At 52.7% G+C, this 21,169-nt stretch overlaps 2 protein-coding genes across 5 annotated transcripts in view; one reads left to right on the forward strand and one right to left on the reverse strand.

The window, feature by feature from the left end:
* Positions 1-2,792: 2,792 nt before the first annotated feature.
* Positions 2,793-9,888, reverse strand: RTBDN (retbindin). Of its 3 annotated transcripts, none has more exons than XM_044948192.1 (7): positions 9,804-9,888; positions 6,254-6,321; positions 5,436-5,678; positions 4,832-4,898; positions 4,608-4,718; positions 3,981-4,077; positions 2,793-3,238 (listed from the first exon to the last, which is right to left on the reverse strand). In XM_044948192.1, the coding sequence occupies exons 3-7, from the start codon at positions 5,602-5,604 to the stop codon at positions 3,011-3,013; spliced, it is 672 nt and encodes a 223-aa protein (XP_044804127.1). In that variant the 5' UTR covers positions 5,605-5,678; positions 6,254-6,321; positions 9,804-9,888; the 3' UTR covers positions 2,793-3,010. The 3 variants fall into 3 exon arrangements, with proteins under 3 accessions (XP_044804127.1, XP_006041629.1, XP_044804128.1); XM_006041567.3 differs by having other exon boundaries at positions 5,436-5,683; XM_044948193.1 differs by lacking the exon at positions 4,608-4,718 and having other exon boundaries at positions 5,436-5,683.
* MAST1 (microtubule associated serine/threonine kinase 1) overlaps positions 9,232-21,169 on the forward strand; it is a 29,419-nt gene continuing 17,481 nt past the window's right edge. Inside the window, exons 1-7 of one of the 2 annotated variants that reach the window (XM_006041570.4) lie at positions 9,232-9,325; positions 13,336-13,367; positions 15,365-15,453; positions 15,929-16,004; positions 18,165-18,243; positions 20,794-20,954; positions 21,074-21,149. In XM_006041570.4, coding sequence (XP_006041632.2) covers positions 9,287-9,325; positions 13,336-13,367; positions 15,365-15,453; positions 15,929-16,004; positions 18,165-18,243; positions 20,794-20,954; positions 21,074-21,149 — 552 coding nt within the window. In that variant the 5' untranslated portion in view covers positions 9,232-9,286. Of the gene's footprint in view, positions 9,326-13,335; positions 13,368-13,534; positions 13,703-15,364; positions 15,454-15,928; positions 16,005-18,164; positions 18,244-20,793; positions 20,955-21,073; positions 21,150-21,169 lie in introns of those variants that run through there. The other variant, XM_006041569.4, reaches the window with a different exon arrangement.

A 21,169-nucleotide genomic window follows, 5' to 3' on the forward strand; every position in this document is an offset into this window, starting at 1 on the left:
TCTCACACCCCTCATTAACTGGTCCAAGTGCCTTTACCTAGCATTCGGGGCCTTCCATGTTCTGACCCCAACGTCCATGCTCTGTTCCAGGCTTTCTGAGCAGCTGAGAGTTCCCAGAACCTGAAACCCTCAGGCCTCCTTGAAATGCTCTTCCCCATGGCCTGGCTGGCATTCCTTCAAAGGTATACCTCATTCCTCTTCCTTAAATGCCTGTTTCTTTTCTTTGTCACAATAGCATTATATATAAAACATCAGCAACAACAGTGATTATGGATGATGTCTACATTTATTGAGTGTTAATGACATGCCAGGCATTTTCTAAGCATTTTATTTAACATCCCTACCATTAGGCGTGTAGAACACCTCCCTTTTAAATAAGAGCTGTCTTTAGTGACTCAGTGAATAGAAAGCAGAGGTGACACTGTGTGACTTTTTTTTTTTTTTTTTGCCACACTGCATGGCTTCTGGGATCTTAGTTCCCTGGCCAGGGGTCAAACCCAGGCCCTGGCAGTAAAAGTGCCAAGTCCTAACCACTGGACAGCCAGGGAATTCCAACACTGACTTCTACAACTTGCTAATCAAAAGTGAGACAACTTCCACATTCCACATGACTCTCTTTCTTGGGACACATACCTGTAGAACCCAATGGCTTGTTATGAGGAAGCCCAAGCCACTGGGATGGACCGTGTGTAGTTATTCTGGCTAACAGCCCCAGCTAAGGTTCAAGGCAAGGGTCAGTACCAACCACCAGATGTGTGAATGTGATTCCAGTCCCATCCACGATCTGAAGTTGAATAGAGAGCCACCCAGCTGAGCCCAGGGAAAGTCCAGAACCATGAAAGATAATAATAGTTGTTTTACACCACTAAGTTTGGAGTTATTTGTTACACAGTATTGCATACCATAACAACTTGTATTAACTCATTCAGTTCTCCCAGTAACCCTATTAGAGGAACAATTACGATCCCCGTTTTACAAATGAAGAAACTGAGGCTCATAAATAATGCTCAATAGCCCAAAGTTACAGAATGAGTAAATGGTAGAACTGAGGTTTGAACCCAGGTGGATATACTACAGAGTCAAGGTCATAGCCACCATTCTCTGTGGTCAATATACTCCCTGACCAGCACTCCTTCCCCTTCTCCTGGTTCCAGCCCATAAATTTCTTTTGGGGGGAGGCAACCACTTCCCCATCCATCAGTTCATGTGGCCCAGATGGAACTCATCTCACCATGGACTTTAGGTACAAACAAAACCTAGGTCAGGCCAGTGAGAGCACAGCATCTCTCCTGACACAATTATTGACTTTAGTGATGGGCTTATGAGGAGATTGGACCAATGAGAGCCAGCCCTGGAACCTTTGTTGGTTTTACAGAGAAATAGGCCCATTTTTTTTTTTACTAAAATCACAGAGTTGCTGGTCCGTCTTTGCTAATGTGAGGAGATACTGTCTCAGAGGACAGCCAAGAGAAAAAAAAAAAAAAAAAAAAAAAACAGATTCCTAACATCATTTAAGAACCCAGATACAGCCATTCCTGAAACTTAACACTGTCTTGACTAAAGGCTTTGATTTTTGTTTTGTTTTTGGCCGTGCCTCAGGATCTTAGTTCCCCAATTGGATCAAATCCGTGCCTTCAATGCAGTGGAGGTGCAGAGTCTTAACCACTGGATGGCCAGGGAAGTCCCTAAAGGCACTTTGAACTGAGTTTGTCTCTGGCATCTGAAAGATGTTAATCTGCTACTCTCTCAGTAGGGCACTTTGCTTCTTATGCTATTTCATCTTCCTTGAGGGCAAGGAATGGGCCTGATATATCTTAGCACAGTGCCTGGACACATGAGGCATCCACCAATCTGTGCTATTGAACACAAGTAAAAGAGATATCCTAAAGGGATATCAATCCTAAAGGAAATCAACCCTGAATATTCATTGGAAGAACTGACACTGAAGCTCCAATACTTTGTTCACCTGATGCAAAGACTCAGTGGAAAAGACACTGATACTGGGAAAGACAAGACAAAAGGAGAAGGGGGCGGCAGAGGATGAGATGGTTACATAGCATCACTAACTCCATGGACATGAATCTGAGCAAACTCTGGGAGATAGAACCGTGGAGCCTGGCAACCTACAGTCCACAGGGTCGAAAAGCGTCGGGTGCAACTGAACAGGATCCTGGTGCCTGAACAGCAACAAAAGGGATATTGCCCCTATTTTCCAGGTGAGAAAACTATCTCTCCTGTGGATAGGAGGAGAATTAAAGACTAATGCTTACAACCCAAATCCTGAGTCTTGAGCCCAGCCCTTTGCTTTAGGTCCAGGAATTTCATTTATTTTGGCTGAACCTCGAAGCGTGCAAGATCTTAGTTTCCGGACCAGGGGTGGACCCCCTGCAATGGAAGCTCAGAGTCTTAACCACTGGACCACCAGAGAAGTCCCCAGGAATGGCATTTGGGAGAAATGGAGGAAGGAAAGAAGACACCTCTTGGGCTTCTTAATCAGAGGTGAATGCCATAAAAGGGTGTCTGGAGGTCTGTACAAATCAAGAAGCTTGGTGGGACTGGTGGCACCCTGTGGGCGAGCACACGTCTTCTTGTCAGTCCTTCTGGACCCCTCCCCATTTCTGGCATCCGAATATTCCAAGCTGTGAGATGCTCTAGGGTATAGACCAGCCCTCATTTACATGCTCGCACGAATCAGTCGCTCTAACTTCAGGACCTGAGGATTCAAGAGACGCAACTATCCTTTCCACCCATTTCCCCCAAGAAGCAGCCACATCACGTGCTCTAACTGGAAAGTTTATTTAGGCGGTAGAGGGGGAAAATGAACTATTAATACACTTGGGTTATTTCTCAAATAATCTGGGGAGGGGCGAATCTTTGGGGACCTAGGGAGGAAGGATGGAACTCTGGAAACTAGAAGGCAGAGAGGGACAAGGGTGGGATGCTGCCTGTCTTGAAGGGCGAGGTCGGGGGTGGAGAGGAAGCGTATTTTCCATTTAGGGCCGGGCGCCCCCTAGGGGCCGCTGCCACTTCCACTGCCACTCCCGCTGCTCGCGGAGTCCAGGATCCCCGTGCGAGAGCGGCGGGAGCGCCGGAAAATGGTTCCCCGGGCCCTTCGTGCACGTCTGGGACGCGGCAACATCGAGACGGAAATGTTGAGGCAGTGACCAGAGCCGGGATCCGCCACTGGTAGCGCGTCGCCCAGAAGCGAGCGGCAAAGCTCCTCTCCGTCTGCAAAAGTCTGGGGCGAAGGAGTGGACTCAGGACCTGAGTGGGTGGAGTCCAGAGACCCAGGGGGCTGTGGCGAGATCTTAGGGCAGGCTATTCTCACTTCTGGGTCCTCCCGGGAGTCTAGGGGGCAGGACCATAGTGGGGGTGAGGCCATGGGGAGGGCGAGCTCTTACGGGGGTCTCAGGGGGCCCTGTCGGGGGGAGAACCAGATTAAGACTGAGGCCTTGGGGAAGGCGATTTCTGGGCCTTCCCCTGGACGGTGGATGGGCCTAGAGCAGAGACCATCCTTTGTGTGTGTGTGTGTGTATGTGTGTGTGTGTGTGTGTGTGTGTTAGTCGCTCAGTCGTGTCCGACTCTTTGCGACCCCTCGGACTGTAATCTGCCAGGCTCCTCTATCTCATGGAATACTCCAGGCAAGAATACTAGAGTGGGTTGCCATTCCCTTCTTCAGGGGATCTTCCCAACCCAGGGATCGAACCCAGGTATCCGATATTGACAGGCAGATTCTTTACCATCTGAGCCACAAGATAAGCAGAGGTTAGGGAGAGGGCAAATCTGTACTTAGTGGACCTTAGGAATGCTATAGATATATCCTGCTATGGAGATTGGGCTGTGGAAGGGGAAAGGGTGGGAGTGGGGGGTTTCGGTGTGCCATGCCTGCCAGTCCAGACTCTGGGACCTAGACGTGTTAACCCTGGACACAGTAAAGGTAGGTGTCAGTCTCTTCCCTGGTTCCTCTGCCCCATGCTCACCTGCCTGTAAGTAGTGCAGCCAGGCTCGCAGCCCCTCTTTTCTAGGAGTGAGAGCCAAGTCGGGCTGCAGATGACATCACTTTCGCAAGTGGCAAACCTGGGAATGGTGTGTGTAGAGAAGAAGGTGGAGAAAGGCTAGTGGGATTCCTGCTCTCCAAGGCTTTGCCCCATATGTCCCTTACCAGATCCAGGCCCCGCCTCTTAGAACCACGCTCCTACAAAAACCATTCCTACATTTCAACCCGCCCCATATTCTCTGCATTTACCCAGGACTCTGTCACTTGAGAACTCATTCTTGCCGGCCTCAGGCTATCTGTTCCAGGCCAGTCCCACCCTTTTAGCTCCTCTTCTCAATCAAGAGACCCTACCCTTAAAAAAAAAAAAAAAAAAAAAAAAAAGCCTGCTCCACGGAAGGCTACTCCGCCGTACTGCCAATCATAGGAGCCAGGGTTTCTACAAGCTCTGCCGCTTTCTACCTAACCTCTAAACACAATGCCTCGTCCTTTAGATTTGGAGGCTTGGGACTCAGGCCACGCCCCTTCAGGTGCCCGGAGGATCAAGGGGCAGATCCCTCGTTTGGCCTCGCCCAAACTATAGGCCACGCCCCTCAGACACCGCCTCTCCTACCAGGCATCGCAGAGCTCAGAGCAGAGCGGCTGCGTCTGGCGTACCCCCAAGAGCACCAGGTGGAAACGACTGCGAAGGGCAGCCTGGAGGTGTACCAGGAAGGATTCGCACCTGGACATCGAGAGAGACAGGACGGATAGGTCAGGATGCTCAAGGGCTTTGGCCCCTAGTTGGGGCAACTGGAGCAAAGAACCCAGAGACACGCCCGAGGTGGGTGTACTCACCTGGGGCTCAGCTCCCCACAGCGCACTGGGAGGAGCCCAGAGTCCGATGCCTCTGGTGGGTTCATCTCTGAGGGGAAAGAGGGCCACAGAGAAAGGGACTCCAGTGAGTTCCAGTCTTGTGTCCTCAGGTAGAGCTGAGGAACCAAGGCTTGGGGTCCCTTTGAACTGGGAAACCCTAATTATGTAAGTCCTCCCAAACATAAAAATTAAAGACACTTCGCTTGGGATGTAAATGTAGCTTCAATTAGTAATAACCACAAATCAAAATCAACTTGTCATTTATTACATTCCTGGCAGCGATGTAAGTTCTCATATGGTTACATATACTCCTTTACAGCAGCCCTATGAGGTAGATCTGTTATTTCTCCTCCTTTCTTAATGGTCCATATGAGGCTCAGAAAGGTTGAGTGACTCGCTCAGGGTCACACAGCTATGAAGAGGCAGTTGTGATTTGAACCTAGGCAATTTGTGCTCTTTAATCACCACTAGACCCAGGTGCCTCCTTCAGTCACCCTAAATCCCTCTGGTAAGGAAAGTCTGGCATTGTTGTGGTTGAGTTGAGGTTTCTAGATGTTAGAGTTTAGGCATAATCTGGAATGCTTACCTTCCAGGTGCAGTTGGTCTGTGCCCAGATTGGTCGCCAGCCTATAGTGTCTCTGTGATCTAGCTGGGAGTGGGTGGCTCCCTCCACAAGCCCCCAACAGCATCCATGCCAGGGTCAGTTGCAGGGCCCAGGCCAAGGCCCTGGGTCGAGTGCGACCCCTGCAGGCCATGTCCTCCTGAGATGAGAGGTAGCTGGGATGCAGGGTGAGGTTCAGTTGTCCCTTTCTGGTAGCTCAGGGTGGCACTGTCCTGATGCATAGCCAGTAGACAACACCAGGCAGACAAAAGAATGGGCAGCTGATGAGGAAGCAATAGCCAAACACTCTCAATTCCCCCGGGGCCACCAAGGCCTGCCTCTGACCCAGGAGCCCCCCATGGGGGGCTCATGTCCCGTCCATCCCTTAGGTGCAAGTGACCTCACTTCTGTTTGACCATGGTTCCCCATCTCCCTCCCCTGAAACAATCTCCCACACTACAGGACCCCAGGCAACCTCCTCCATCCTCTAGGGGGACCTCCCGGATTTTCCAGTCCCCTCTTCTGTCCAGTAATTCCATCCTGTCCTCTGCCCAGTCTCCTCCCTCCTTCCCGCTTGATCCCTGCTGGCCCCTTTCATGGTCACCTTCTCTCTCTCGGCCTACAATCGGCTTAGGAACTGACACCCAGGGCTAGACCTTTGGAGCCAACCTTGACAGTGGCAGGACTCGGGTTCTGCCCCTGGGATCCAAAGTCCCCAGGGCAGGGGAAACTGGGGGTCTGTGAAGTCAAGGCAATTCTTTCCCCCTCTCTTCTTCTTCTGGCCACTTCTGGCCACCTCTCACCTGTTAGTCGAACTGCAGTCTAGGCCGCTGCTGAGACACCTCAGGCTCAAATCCAGAAACAACGACAGCTGAAAGGGGCGTGGTTTGATGCAGGGGAGTGGTTTTCCCTAACCCCTCCCTCTGCTCCAGGTGACCAAAGACCAAAGGATCAGGGGCTGGTGTGTACATATCCTTGTGTTTGTCTTTATGTAGAGCTTGTGACTTAAATTCTGTATGTGTGAAGAGTGTGTGTGTTTTGGATGAGGGTGTGTTTGTGTGTGTGTGTGTATGTACTGAGGGTTTATATGTGTTTGTTGTGTGAGGGTATGTTTATGCAAATCTCTTGGATTTGTGTGCATATGTGTGTGTGTGTATGTTCAAAATCTGGGTAAGGAGGTCTGTAAATGTTCCAAGCCTAGTGTGTCCAGTTGAGTAAGAGTCAGATAATAAATGCTAGGGAGAGGGATGTAGGATGAGGGTAGGTATCCTGCAGAAATACTGTGTATAGTTCGGTGGATAAAAGTTGTTGACTATGAATGTTGACAATGAGTGAATAAGGAGGTACCATGTGTGGAGACGGTGTGTGTCTCCCTCTAAAATGTGTGTGTACACGCCCCCTCTGAAGTTTCTGTGAATTTTTGTCCCCTGCAAACATTCCCTCAATTCATTCAACAAACATTTATTGAGCACTTATGGTATACCAGCTTCTGGGGATGCAATGTTTTGACTAAGACATGAAAATCTCAATCCTCGTAGAGCTGACAGTTTAGTGGCAGTGTCCAATAAGTAAAACAGCCCTCCAAAATAAACTAAAACTAAAAGAAAGAAAGAAAAACAACCTTCCAGTGAGTGCATGAGTGTGTGTATGTGTGTCCATGTTTTGTACTGGGAGGATAATGTGTCTGTATTTTGCATACTGTATTTTGCATGCAGCTGAGCTTCCCTTAGTTTGGATTATGGTTGTGTGTATGCCTGCATATGCTGGTGTTTGTATGTGTTGTGTGTGCCTGCATTGCTGAGTGTGTGTATGTCTGTGTTTTCTAAGTATGTGTTTGGATGTATGTTTGCAGAATGTCAGTTTGTGTGTATATGTGTTTCTGTGTTTGCTTCGTATGTGTTTGTATGTGTGTGTATTTGCAGAATGTATGTTTTATGGAGTGTTTCCAGAATGTGTTAATAGGTGTATGTGAGTCTGTTTGTTGAGCATGCGTTTGTATGTTTATGTTCATATGTAAGTTTGCAGTGTGTGTGTGTGTGTGTGTGTGTGCCTGTGCTCGTAGAGTGTGCATGTGTTTTTGTGACCAATGACCACTACCACAATCTCTCTCCCTCTCGTCTCAGACTAGTGCAGAGTTATTGTCTGTCTCTTTTACGGATGTACTCCCAAAATCCAAACCACTTCTTTGCACACAGTAGGTGCTCAATACCTGTTGAATAAATGAATCAAGAGGCACTGTCTCCTGACTGCTGCATGGGTACACGCTGTTGGCTTCAGCAACCAGTATCCAGTGCACCTAGCCCTCACCCACTCCATCTTGGGGTAGTCCAGGGTGTTCGTGGGTCATATCTGTCCATTTTCTAGGCTGTGACTCCCGATAACCCTTCCTTTCCCCTGACCTTCGCCCCCAACCCTGCGCTCAAATTTCAGCACGACGGACAGAAGTGCTTCAGATCAGCACCACGGAGAGTTCCCAGGCTGCAGGCTGAATCGAGGGCAAGAGAAACGTCCCGACCTTGGACAGAGAAGTGCGAGGAACAGACTCGGCGACATGGCAACACAAACATGCCGACAGAGACAGAGAGAAACAGATCAAGACAACTCAGGCAAAGGCGCAGAGATGAGTAGAAAAGCGCCTGGGGAACACCAAGAAGTAGACTTCGAAGTGGCTCACTTTGACTGTCAGAGGTCGCTTCGGCCCAGTGACCGCGCCCTTCAGGGCCTTCGAGAAAGTTATGGGCTGAGACCCTTGGGAAGTCGCCACCCCGCCATGCCCCCCCAATGTCATCGTTGGGGTGGGGGCTTCCATTCCAACTCTGGGAAGCATTGTTGGCTTGGCCTCAGCAGTAGTAACACTGCGGGGGAGTGGTGAAAATCGCTCCCGCTGCCCCCTCTCCCCATCTACCAGCTAATCGTTCCTATAAATACAGCCCAGCCTAGCCTGGCTTCTTAATCCTAACGATGAGGGAGGGGATCGCTGGGGGAGGGGGCAGCAGGGTTCCCCGAGGAGTCTCTGCTTGGGAAGGGGGTTCGTATATGTCTGTAAGTGTTTTTCTGAGGGGGGATCTCCTATGAGGACGGGTCTCCTCAGTGCAGATACACTCTGTAAGAGACTCTCCTTGGGATATGAAGTCTCGTGGATGGGGGCAATTTCTCACAGAGACTATGGCTTTTATGGGGTCTTTCATTGAGGGTACCCTCACCAGGCTCCCCAAGTGAAATAACTTGGCACGGATCCTTCTCTACGGAAATGTCTCTTCTTTGGAGGGTGGGCTTTTGAAAGGAAGTGTCACCTCTCAGAGACCATCTGTTTCAGAAATGATTGTCAGGGTGAAAGGAGTTCCTGATTGGAGAGGACCTCCCTGCGGGGACTACCTCCCCGTGGGAATGTCTCTCTGAGGGGATCACTGCGGGGAGGGAGTTGTCTGCATAGGGAATGTATCTTAGTGAGCTTGTCTCCCTTGGGGTGTTTCTTGCTTTGGGCGCCTACCCACGAGCACGTCTCTCTCCTGGCACGTCTTTCCTTACGGGGGTCTCACGGTAGCTTGACTTCACTGGGGGCATCTGGAGGCTCCTCCCCCACGCTTACCCCCTTTCCCCCAGCGCGGGCAGCCTCGGACAAGGCCGGGATCGGGCTCCCAGACGCAGTGACGGTGCTGGGTCCGCCCCACTTTGCTCCGCCCCCGCCACCTCCCTCCGGTCCCCCCCCACCCCCCCGCCCCAGCCACCGCCGCCGCGGTCCCCGCGGCTTCTCACTCCCTCCCGCCTCCCTCCTCCCGCCGCTGCCGCCGCCTCCCACCTCCCTCCCGGGGGCCGAAGCCGCTGCCGCCGCCGCCATGGACGATTCCGGCCTGATTCGTCGCCGGAGGCTGCAGGTATGCGGCGGCCCCGGGTGGATGGGAAGGGGTCGGCGCCCTGGGGCGGAGCCCGGCAGGAGGCGGGAGAATTTAACGCCGGGGTGGGCCCAGGCACCCCCTCCCACGGCCTCGGGAAGCTACCCGGGGGGAACACGGTGGCCGCGCGTCCCGCCGCGCTAGGGACCCCGCCCCTCAGGCTCTGCCCGGGAACCCAGGGATCTAACGGAGGGGCATGCAGCCTAGCGCTCCCCCTCGAGGATAGCCCAGGGGCGCCTGACCCTTCAGAGGAGATGGGGGCTGGGATTGAGATCTTTGCCCTGGTGCTCTGCCAGGCTCGGGGTGAGGGGTGCAGGGCAAAGTTATTGCCCCAGGGCTCGCGCCCCCCGGGGCTGCAGGTGCCGCAGCAGCGGTAAACATGTTTGTGTTGCAGCCTCGCCCCTCATTACCCCAGGAGTCCCTTTCTGAGTCATGGGGACCCCCTACGACCTCCACGCACCTGCTTGGCCACCGAGATTCTTCCTACTGCCCTAATTGGACAGGGATCTAGACAGTCTTCCTCCTCACCCTTCATTCCACCCCTCTTCACTACAACACTACCCTACCCCCGCCCCCACTCCGCGATCCTCAAGTCCAGCCCAGCTTGTGGGTGGGCGGGAGCGATTTTTAGCTCCTTGCAGCCTTAGAAGATGTTGGTCTCCAGGCTGCGCAGGCGCAGGAAATGTGGGTCCACTACACGGAGTGGGATACTGAGGTTTGCTGTGGAGTGTGGGGAACTCCCACCTCCTAGATGGGTGGGGATTCTGAAGTTGAGAAGGGTTCTATTTGGTCCGCAGCATACACTTTTAAGGGTTAATATGGGGGTTCGGTGTTGCCTCCAAACTAACTCCAGAGCGAAAATTGATCAAAACTTCACCCTAAGGCCTGCCTGGCATCTGGTTCTTCTGAGTCTCCTTGATGCACAGCCCCAAGCTAGGTAATCTGGAGGAGTTTATGTAAAGCCTAGAATGCGCCCAGTCTCAGGCTGCATTCCTAGCCTGGAGCTTGGGATGAGAAGAGAATTCAAACCCTCATCCAGGGCCCTCTTCCATTTTTGGAAGAGGCCATTTCAGAAGGTAAGGACTTCTCAGGCGTCTGGATGATGCTGGAACCAGTCCTGGGTTTTAACCACAGCCCAGATGGACTTTTCAGGTCTTCCTCTGATTCCCTTCTTATCCCTGGGTTGGGTTAGGAGAATGGGTTCTAATAAAAGGAAGGGAGATGCCGCGAAGACCGAACAAGTACTGAAGTAGCCAGATAGGGTCCGCGCCGTCGGGTCCTGGAATAAAGGGGGAAAGGGGAGGAGCCTTCCTAGGGTTTCCCGCCCCCTGGGTCGGCGCCGGCTCCCATTGGCTCAGTGCCACGCGGGATTTCGTTCTCCCCGCAAGACCACGCCCCTATCCCAGGAGCCTCCCATTCACCCACCTATCCTTCCCAAAGCTTGTCTTGGACGAGCTACTCCGCCGAGATCCTGCCCCAACCTCCTCCCTTCTGGCACGGTTAACCACTTTGCAGCCTGACTACACTCTCACACATTGGTGCAACCCCTTAGGAGCTGTCCCACAACTGTAGAGCGCCCAAGTTTCCCGCGTGTGAATTCGGATCCTATAGCAATCTAAATTCAAATGCCCTGTCCGCAGGGCCCTCCTTTTAATCCCAAGGAGATGCAGAATCCTCTGGGCAAAGCAGTTTTGTAACTGGCGATGGAAGTGGCCTCTATTTACACTGACACCAAGGTCCAAATCCTCTGCCTCTCCACATTTTCCCTTTCCTCGATGCTAAAATGTTTAGGGATGCTTAGCAGATGGTGCTAGAGTCGAAAACTTTTCTGGGTAGCACTTAGAGCACCTAGAGCCCTGGGGCTCAGCCTCATAGGCCACAGTGTTTCTGAGTTTTGAGTACCGGACTCCATGGCCAGAAAATCCAGATCTTGGTTTTGACTGGGCCATTGCAGTCGCCTGGCAAGGCTGGTCCAAGGGGCGGCTCATTCAAGCTAATTCTGCAAAGACAGAAGGAAAATCTGGTACAGATTTTTGGTCACCCCTGGCTCGGGATGGCAGAGCTACCAATCTGGACAGTGTGCCCTTTGACCCCAACCATCCATCTGTCCTCTGTACTTGGGACTGCAAGGTCCCTCTGGCTCATCTTCTGCCATGCAGCATATACATCCACAATGTTCCTCTGATCTAATATTTACTGAGCAATTACTATGTGTGCTAGACAGCCTACTAAGGTGTTAGGCACCTGCATCATCTGCAGAATCCTCTAGAAGGCATGAACTATTGGAAGGTCATTTGCCAAGGTTTTAAGTGGTAAAGCTGGGATTCGAACTCAGGACTTTCTAATATCAGAGATCCTAGAAAGATCCTAGAACATTCCTCAATTCTCCCTGGTTGGTGGGCTTCAGTTGCGTCTGACTCTTTGCGACCCTATGGAGCCTGCCAGGCTCCTCTGTCCATGGGATTCTCCAGGCAGGAATACTGGAGTGGGTTGCTGTGCCCTTCTCCAGGGGATCTTCCCGACCCAGGGATCGAAACCAGGTCTCCCACACTGTGGGCAGATTCTTTACTGTCTGTGCCACCAGGCAGATGACTGGCTGGAGTCCCCACTAAAGAGGTTTTGAAACCCTCATCTGAATCTTTCTACTTGCAGCCCTACCCAGTCCCTTCTATTCACCTTAGCCTGTGGACACAGAACTGGCTGGAAGACGATGTTGCTTCTCCCTTCTGTTCTTCAGTGCTCTCAGAAAAGGGTCCAGATCTCTAATTTCTGGTCCCAGTGGTGGCTTCCTGTGTGCTTGACAAACAGAATGCAAACGTCTTCTAATGTGGACAGAACTAAAACCTACCCATGGTTATCATGTTTATCACTGCCATTACTGAAAAGACTACCCAGCCATCACCCGATTCCCCCCTCCCTTTTTTTTGGTCCACCACATGGCATGTGGGATCTTAGTTCCCCGACCAGGGATTAAACCCGCATCCCCTGCAGTGGAAGCCTGGAGCCTTAACCACCTGACCACCAGGGAAGTCCCCTGATTTCCATTTCAGACCTCAGTTTTGAGCCCCGCTAATGACCCCCACCCCAATTCTGTGAATCTGGTTGAGAGTGGGGTAGAGCTACTGAGATGTGGAGGGCTTATTCATTCATTCATCCAGTCATTCAACCTTTCCTGCTTGAGCATGCCAAGTTTATTCCGGCCTCCAGGGCTTTTCAACTGCCTCTACTTGGAATGCTCTCTCCACAGATCCTCCCATGACTGACTTATTTTTCAGCAACCAACTTAAAAGTCGCCTCTACAGAGCAGCCCTCTAGCCCTCATGTTCCCCTCCTAGCCATTTCCCATCACATCACCTTGCTTAACTAAAAAAATAAAATAAAAATTATTTTATTTGGCTGCACCGGGTCTTAGTTGTGGAACATGGGATCTAGTTCTCTCTGGCCAGGGATCAAACCTGGTCCCCCTGCTTTGGGAGGGTGGAGTCTTAGCCACTGGAACACCAGGGAAATTCCACCTTGCTTAATTTTATTCATAACATTTATTTCTGTCTAAAATTATTTAATTCACTTCTACATTAATGTTGTCTGCTTCTCTCCTTTAAATACTGGTCCCAAAAGGGCGGAAATTTTTATTTGTCTCATGTACTGCTGTGTCCCCAGTGCCTAGCACCAGGGTCAGCCATACAGTAGGTGCTCAAGAAATGTTTTTCAGATAACGACTCCTGTTTCATTTGCAAAAAACACACATTGAGACGCTAACTCAGGAGTCCTATATGGGGCTCCTGTGCTGGTCTCTCGGGGTCAGGAGAGGAATCACCCTGGCACTTTTTGCCCAGGACCCCATCCCTCAACCCAAGGCCGAGGCGCTGGTGACGATGCTGATGAAGGACTTGTCCCACCCGACTTCTATCCCTCCAAGGGGCTGACAGGGCTTTTGGGCAGTGGCTGTTGGTCCTCGCTGACCTCTATCCTTTTGCTCCTTTGCCTTCCAGAAAGATTTGCCCCTGCCCCGGAAAAGCAGCAGGTGAGCCCTGGGGGAGAGATGCGCGGGGCTGATGGCCCTTTCTCCAGCTCGGGTAGGGGCGCCAGGCGCGCGCGGGCGGGGCCAGGCGCGCTGGTTTCCAGCAGCGCCCCCTCCTGGCGGGCGGTAGCCGCAGGCCTTTCCCCTCCCCCGCCCTCCCCTGCCCGCTGCGGCTCCAGCCTCCGCCCCGCGCGCTCGCTCCCCGCGCCGCCGCTGCCGCTGCCGCACCTGCCACCATGTCGCCGCCGCCGGGTCATGTCTGACTCTCTCTGGATCGCGCTTTCCAATTTTTCGATGCCCTCCTTCCCTGGCGGCAGTATGTTCCGCCGGACCAAGAGGTAGACCCCCGATCCCTCAGACCCTGACCCGGCCCTTCCCCCAAAGCCGCCCTCCTGCTGCTGCTGCTGCAGGGCGGGGCCCGGGATGCTGCACCCGGTCCAGCTGCGCCAGAGGTGCCCGCGCTGAGCCTTCCTGCCGGGGTTGGGGCTAAATGGGGGGCAGTGTGGGCCGAGACTCGGGGGGACTGCACGCTAGAAAGGATCGCCGCGGGGGGAGGGGGCTGCGCCTGGTGGGGGATTGCGGCGCCTTTGTCTGCTGGTGCTGCGGGCTCCCGCAGCCGGAGGGCGAAAGTAGGGGAAGAAGGGGAGGGTGGGGGGCTTAGCACCCTCAGAACAATAGCCCCAGCCTGGCCTCCCCCCACCGCCATGCCGCGTGCTCTGGCCGCGCAAATATGCTCAGTCACTGCTCTGGGCGGGGGGTGAAGGGAGTGGAGGGGCTGAAGGGTCCCTCTTTGGAAGCTGGGATCCTGAGGTGCAGAATGAAAGGGGGGGCTTTTATTATAGCCCAGCCGCCCCTCCCAAAGAACACAGCCTCATATGAAAAATAGTGACACACAGAGTCACGCAGGACATGATGTCACACACACACACACACACACAACAGCCCTAGTGTCCCAGATACACCCGGGAGTCCAGCGAGTTCCCAGCCATACAGTGGCCATAGGTCAGAGGCACGCACAGACACACAGGGACACTTCCAGAATCACACAGACAAGTAAGTCTGCAGGCGCAGTGCAGCGTACACCCAGGAAGATGTCACTTGTGTGGTGATACACACACACCCGACTGTGCCATCTGAGATGCACAGAGACACATATGTGGCAATGACATCTGTGCAATGTCACAGTATACACTATCACCTAAGCATGTCACATGCTGTGTCACACAGATGACAGAATGACCCAGAGAGTCAGAGACACACACAGTACTACAGGTTTTCACACATTTTCATCTGTGTCACACACGGTGGCATGCTCAGACGTGCCCAGTGTCACAGGGTGTTAAACTCACACACATAGAGAGGTGTAGATCATCTATATGATGCATCACACACATACAGATGCCATACGTGGACACACATGGTGAATACCACACTCGGACACAAGGACAGTGTCTCATACAGACTCCAACTGCTACACAAAAGTATAGACACAGCAGAAATCATGCATGAGGTGCACTATCTAGTCATGGACAAGTGGCTAGACAGACTGTGTCAGACAGACACACAAAGCCACAGGTCACGTCACACAAGATAAACTCAAAGACTGTCACACATGATGTCACACTCGAGTGGTCCCAGTGCTGAACTCACAATACCTGGTGCCACGCCTGGATCCACACAGCAAATGTCACGCAAAGACCCAAAGACACATAGACACGAGAATCTCCATTGGTATCACGTGGACATGACTATGACCCCATACATGGTCACATGTGATCCATCCACACCAGGAGGCTTGCACCAACACATCACATATGCATCCTCTCCCATACACAGTCCTCCATTGCCTCCTCCTCTGAGCAGTCCTTTGGGGGCACATTTGAGCACCCACTCGGTTGGGAGACAGGTAGGAGGGATCTGAGATGGGAAGGTGATGGGTTGAACCCTCAAACTCACTGGGCTACGGCCGGGTCCGGCTCCCTGCCTCGCCTTCCCCGCAGCTGCCGCACCAGTAACCGGAAAAGCCTCATCCTGACCAGCACTTCGCCCACGCTGCCGCGACCCCACTCCCCCCTGCCAGGACACCTGGGTAAGACAGGTGATGGGTTTGCGGGCCAGACTAGTGGAGGCGGGGCCGTAGGAGAGGAGTGTGTCCATGCCACAGGAGGCGTGGTCCAGAGTCTGGACACAGAGGACCTTGATTGGACAAGGGGCGGGGCCATCCTTGTGTGGGCTCGGCGGTTCCGCAAAGGGACGGGCATTTGTGTGCGGAGGCCCAGGAGGAGCTTGTTTGGAAAGGGGATGGGGCAGAAAGGAGAGCCATCCTTAAGGGGCGGGGCTCCCCAGAAAAAGGCGGGATCGACCCGAGGAGGGGCTGGGCTGACTTGGTAGCCAAAACATTTTGGGGGGAGGGGCCACAGCTAAGGTAAGTGGCCCACTCATACACGGGTGAGATTAGACTAAGGAGGAGACAAGCTGCTGTTTGGAACCCGCTTTGAGGATCAGGAGGTCTGATGGGATTGCCTCCCACGCCAGGCCTGAAGATCCCCCTCTTTCTGCCACAGGTAGCAGCCCCCTGGACAGCCCCCGCAACTTCTCCCCCAACACCCCAGCCCATTTCTCCTTTGCCTCTTCCCGAAGGTGAGTCCCTCTCCCCAGGGCCCCCAAACCCTGGCCATACCCTCCCCAGCCACCGTCTGGGCCACCATCTGTTCCCCTCATCACTGCATCTGAGTCAGAGCCTGAGGGACCGGCAGAGTGCCCCCAAAGTCCTGGCGGGAACTGGCGCCCAGCATTAGGGGCGGGACCACAAGAAGGCGAGGCCAGTCGCCTGTTCAGAATGGGGAAGGGGCGGGGCTTCCATTGCCGCGGAGCGAAAGCGCTTGCGCTTTGGTCCCGGGGTCTTAGTCTCCCAAGCCTGGCTCTCCAGGCCAGGCGTTCCCATAGTAACAGGACAGGGTAGCAGGGATGAAGTGCGCAAGCTCAGACTGCTTGCTACCCATCGAAAGACTAGGTCCATGATGTGGGGGAGGGCGCCTAGGGCTATTTCCCCCGAAGACCCAAGAGGAGGAATCTCAGATTTCCCTCCGGAGGTTCTGTGGGTTTCTGGAGTGTCCCTGAGATGAATTTTCTGAGGAGCCTTGGCAAAATCGGGGGAGAAAGAGAGAATCTTTGATTTTGAGGGGAAAACGTCTAGGATTCACCGGGGTGTTTTGCGGATCTCTTTTTCATCGAAATTTATTCATTCTAAAAACGTCTGAACAGCTACTGTGTTCTGGGAACTGGGGTATGGGGTGAACCGCATCCCTTCTGTATCCTTGGAGTTGAGTTTGGGCAAGCAACACAGATCACTGCAAAGGCTGGTGACAGTTTTGGTGGGGGGGAGTCACAGGAGACTGGGGGGACAGAGGATGGCTCCTCTGGGAGGGTGGGGGTTCCCCCTCGACCATGGAATTCAGCTGAGGGCAATGGGGAGTCAGAAAATATTGGACCGGATGTGGTCACCTACATGGAGAGTGAGCTGAGCCAGGACACTGCCTGAGGAGAGGAGTCCAGTGCATGGGAGTGTGTGTCCCTGTGAAGGTGTAATCTGTGCGCTGATGTGGATGTGTGTGTGTTTGTGAGGTCATGAATACGTGAGGCAGCCCACGCCTGCACATGGATCCATGGGTGTGAGAGTGAACGTGTGTGACTGTGTGCTGGTAGGGTTGTAAATGTGTGTGTGAATAGCTGAGGAAACATGTACCTCCATGCGTGACTGCATGTGAATGTGTAATTTGTGTGGGAGTGTGAATGGGTGTGTAGCCCTGTGAGAATTTGAATGTGTGACTGAGTGCGAGAGGGTGTCTTCAGTGTATGTCATGTTAATGTGACAGACTAGAGTGTGTGGGGGAGTGTGTCTGTATATGTCAGAGTGTGAGTACCAGGTCTCTCTGTTTGTGTCTTTGTAAGTGTAGGTCTCATTTTGCATGTGTGATTGTGTGTTAGCCTGGAACCGTAATATTTGGGTCCACAAATGGGACAGTGAGGGGCTGCCCTGGTGGTTCAGATGGTAAAAAATCTGCCTGCGATGCAGGAGACCCAGATTCAATCCCTGGGTCTGGAATATCCCCTGGAGAAGAGAATGGCAGCCCACTCCAGTGTTCTTGCTCAGAGAATCCCATGGACAGAGGAGCCTGGCGGGCTACAGCCCATGGGGCTGCAAACAGTTGGACACAACTGAAGCGACTTAGTGCGCACACACACACACACATACACAAGCTAGTGAATGCCTGTGAGTATCTATGCTGAAGAGTCACGTGGTGTGAATGTGTGTGACTTTCAGTGTGTGAACTCAACCATACTAGTAACAGGATTAGATATGGCCAGAAGAGTGATTGTGTATATGGGATCCCGTGCCAGTGTGTAGGTGCTTATGAGGAAGGGAAGTTTCTTCTCTGAAAAGACTCAAATGATCTTCCTCTGAGAATTTTCTCAGAGGGAATCCTCTAGGGGTCATCTTTTGGGGTCCCTCTGGGATGACTTCCTTGAGTGGACTTTTTACTCTGGGGGCTTGTTTGGCTTGAGGATGAGGGTCATGGGAAGGAGCAGAGGAGACTGATCTTTGCTCCAGGTCCTGGGTGCCTGGCTGGTAGATTTCTTCTTTACCTCCTTAACCCTGAGGGCCTTCAGGGATCTCAGAGCATAAATGTATCCTCCCACCCCCCAACCCTGGCCATGGTCAGAGGCTTCTCTCACACCTTGAGGAGTGGGGGGACTGATGGGGCCTGGCAGCCTCTGAGAAAGTTGGCTGGTTTCCAGGGCGGATGGACGCCGTTGGTCTCTGGCTTCACTCCCTTCATCTGGCTATGGCACCAACACACCCAGCTCCACTGTCTCGGTGAGTGTGGCAGGCGGGGCCAGTGGGTGGGAGCCGCAGGGGGCCTACTGGACTGGCTTTAGTAGGAGCTTTGGGTTTCTCTAGTTCTCCAAAGGTGTCACCTGTCCATCTCTTCATGTTCCAAGTCTCTTCCAAGTTCCTGTTCTCCACCTTCAATATATCTTTTTGGGGATCCTACTTACTGTGGACTCAGTTTACAGATAAATGACATTAAGGCTCACGTGTTAAGCCACTTGCCCAGGTGTCTGCAGCTGGCTAGGGCCAGGCCACATCCTTCACCTGGAACCATTTGCTCACCCACCGCAATACGCAAAGTCTGTCTCTCCGTCTGCCTCCTTTCAGACCTGTCTCTCTGGTTCGCTTGTCCATACATTGGTATGATGCTCAGTAGACATTTATCACATGACTTTCATGTGGCAGGTGGGGCTCTACAAGCTGGACCAGGGCCCAAGGATTCACAGAGCCCTCATGGGAGGAGTCAGATATGTAAGAAGGCATTCACAACTTGGGGTGCCGGAGTTGTCAGAGCTGTGATGAGGGTAGCATAAGGCAAGGTGATGATAGCAGACGGGAGGCACCTGACTAAGCTGGAGGGAGGGTCAAGGAAGCTTTCCTGGAAGAGGTGGCATTGAAGCCAAGACAAAGGATCAGCAGGGGGTTGGCAGATGGAAGAAGGGAGGGAAGAGTGTTCCAGGAAGAGGGAACAGCATGTGCAAACTCTTAGCGGCAACAGAGAACTTCACACATTGGGAAAGTTGAAAATAGCCTGTGTGGCTGGAGCTTTGGGTTGGAAGTGGCAGAATGGAGGTGACGCAGGCAGCAACACTCACGCTGTGGCTTCTTGGCCAGGGTGGCAAGGTGGATTTTATTCTAAATGTGGTGGGAAGCCAGAGAAAGGTTTTTTTGTTTTAGATGAAAATTTTAGTCTGAACAATTAATATTTGAAATTATGATTCTGAATGTCAAATATTGGGCTTCCCCGGTGGCTTGGCAATAAAGAATCTGCCTGCAGTGTTGGAGATGCAGGCTCCATCCCTGGGACAGGAAGATCCCCTGGAGGAGGGCACAGCAACCCACTCCAGTATTCTTGCCTGGAGAATCCCAAGGACAGAGGAGCCAGGTGGGCTACAGTCCATAGGGTCATAAAGAGTCAGACATGACTGAAGTGACCTAGCACACAGGCACACATGTCATAGATTATGTGCACTGAGGAGATTATTTTAATAGGTAATGATGGGATGGGGAGTTTTTTGTTTTTTTTTTTTTTTTTAAATTTTATTTTATTTTTAAACTTTACATAACTGTATTAGATTTGCCAAATATCAAAATGAATCCGCCACAGGTTTACATGTGTTCCCCATCCTGAACCCTCCTCCCTCCTCCCTCCCCATTCCATCCCTCTGGGTCGTCCCAGTGCACCAGCCCCAAGCATCCAGTATCGTGCATCGAACCTGGACTGGCAACTCATTTCATACATGATATTTTACATGTTTCAATGCCATTCTCCCAAATCTTCCCACCCTCTCCCTCTCCCACAGAGTCCATAAGACTGTTCTATACATCAGTGTCTCTTTTGCTGTCTCGTACACAGGGTTATTGTTACCATCTTTCTAAATTCCATATATATGCGTTAGTATACTGTATTGGTGTTTTTCTTTCTGGCTTACTTCACTCTGTATAATAGGCTCCAGTTTCATCCACCTCATTAGGGGATGGGGAGTTTTAAGCAGGAAAGTGAGTGATGTCATGTGGAAAAAGATTATTCTGCCAGCAGAATCAGGTGGCTGTCCTTGTGTTTCTCCACTGATGTCTGGGTCTGTCATTGCCCCAACTGCATGCCATGCCCGGACCAGGGACTAAGCAGAACCAAGTTCCTGCTCTGGAGGAGCAGAAAGTAATAACAAATAAGTCATAAGATGTACAGTAGTAAGCCAGGAGACAAGAAGTCAGCAAGAAGCGAGTTGGGGAAACGAGAGAGAATGATGGGTGTGGTCAGAGGAGGATGCCTAAAATGTGACTTTAAAGCAAAGACTTGGAGGAGTGATCCATAGTAGATGTGGGAGAAACAGAGGGAGCAGTCAGTGCAAAGGCCTGGAAGCAGGACTGTGCCTGGCTTGTTCAAAGACCATCAAGGAGGCCTGTGCAGTTGGAGCAGAGCAGGGTGGGTGTGTGTGGGGGGCGGGGAGTGGGGGGGGGCGGCGAGAGTGGGAGGAGGTGGTGGCAGACAGGGTTAGATCTTGAAAAGACCTTGTGGGCTATGGAGAGGACTTAGACATTCACCAGGAGTAAGGTGGGAGCCCTGGAGAGTTCTGAACAGAAGAGGCGTCTGTGACTTGACTTGGGTTTTCACAGGCTATCTCGGGCCACACTCATGTCTGTGTCCCTGCTCCCCTGTCTGTCGCCAGGAATCCCAAGCTGGGCCTTGGGATCCAAGGATCATAAGCCAGGTCCAGATTCTGGCCTTGCTCAGTGGCCCGCCAGCCGCGGGAGCCCCAGGCCAGGGTCCCGAGCTGTGGGGGGACCTGACCCCGGCCCTGCCCCTCCCCCCAGTCTTCCTGCTCCTCCCAGGAGCGTCTGCACCAGCTGCCCTACCAGCCCACCGTGGATGAGCTCCATTTCCTCTCCAAACACTTCGGCAGCACCGAGAGCATCACAGACGAGGATGGCGGCCGCCGCTCCCCTGCAGTGCGGCCTCGCTCGCGGAGCCTCAGGTGGGTCTGCCTCCCCCTCCATGAACAACCTGGTGGGTCTGGGGGCTGGTGCCTTGCGAGACCCTCGTCTGCAGTTTGGGAGGGAAGGGGCTGGACGCAATGGGCTTCTCTCTCCGCAGTCCCGGGCGATCCCCCTCCTCCTACGACAACGAAATCGTGATGATGAACCACGTCTACAAGGAGAGGTTCCCGAAGGTGAGGCGGGGCCGGGGGCG

This window comes from Bubalus bubalis, chromosome 9 (assembly GCF_019923935.1).
Source record: "Bubalus bubalis isolate 160015118507 breed Murrah chromosome 9, NDDB_SH_1, whole genome shotgun sequence".
Taxonomy (NCBI): Eukaryota; Metazoa; Chordata; class Mammalia; order Artiodactyla; family Bovidae; genus Bubalus; species Bubalus bubalis.

What these genes read in the sequence shown, in the direction of transcription:
- RTBDN (XM_044948192.1), bottom strand. Translation starts at nt 5,604, where the DNA reads ATGGCCTGCAGGGGTCGCACTCGACCCAGGGCCTTGGCCTGGGCCCTG. An exon ending in AGACCAACTGCACCTGGAAG is followed by an intron (nt 4,899 to 5,435) that starts GTAAGCATTCCA and finishes CTTTCCCCTCAG; the next exon opens with AGATGAACCCACCAGAGGCA. An exon ending in GCTGCACTACTTACAGGCAG is followed by an intron (nt 3,239 to 3,980) that starts GTGAGCATGGGG and finishes CCTTCGCCCCAG; the next exon opens with ACTTTTGCAGACGGAGAGGA.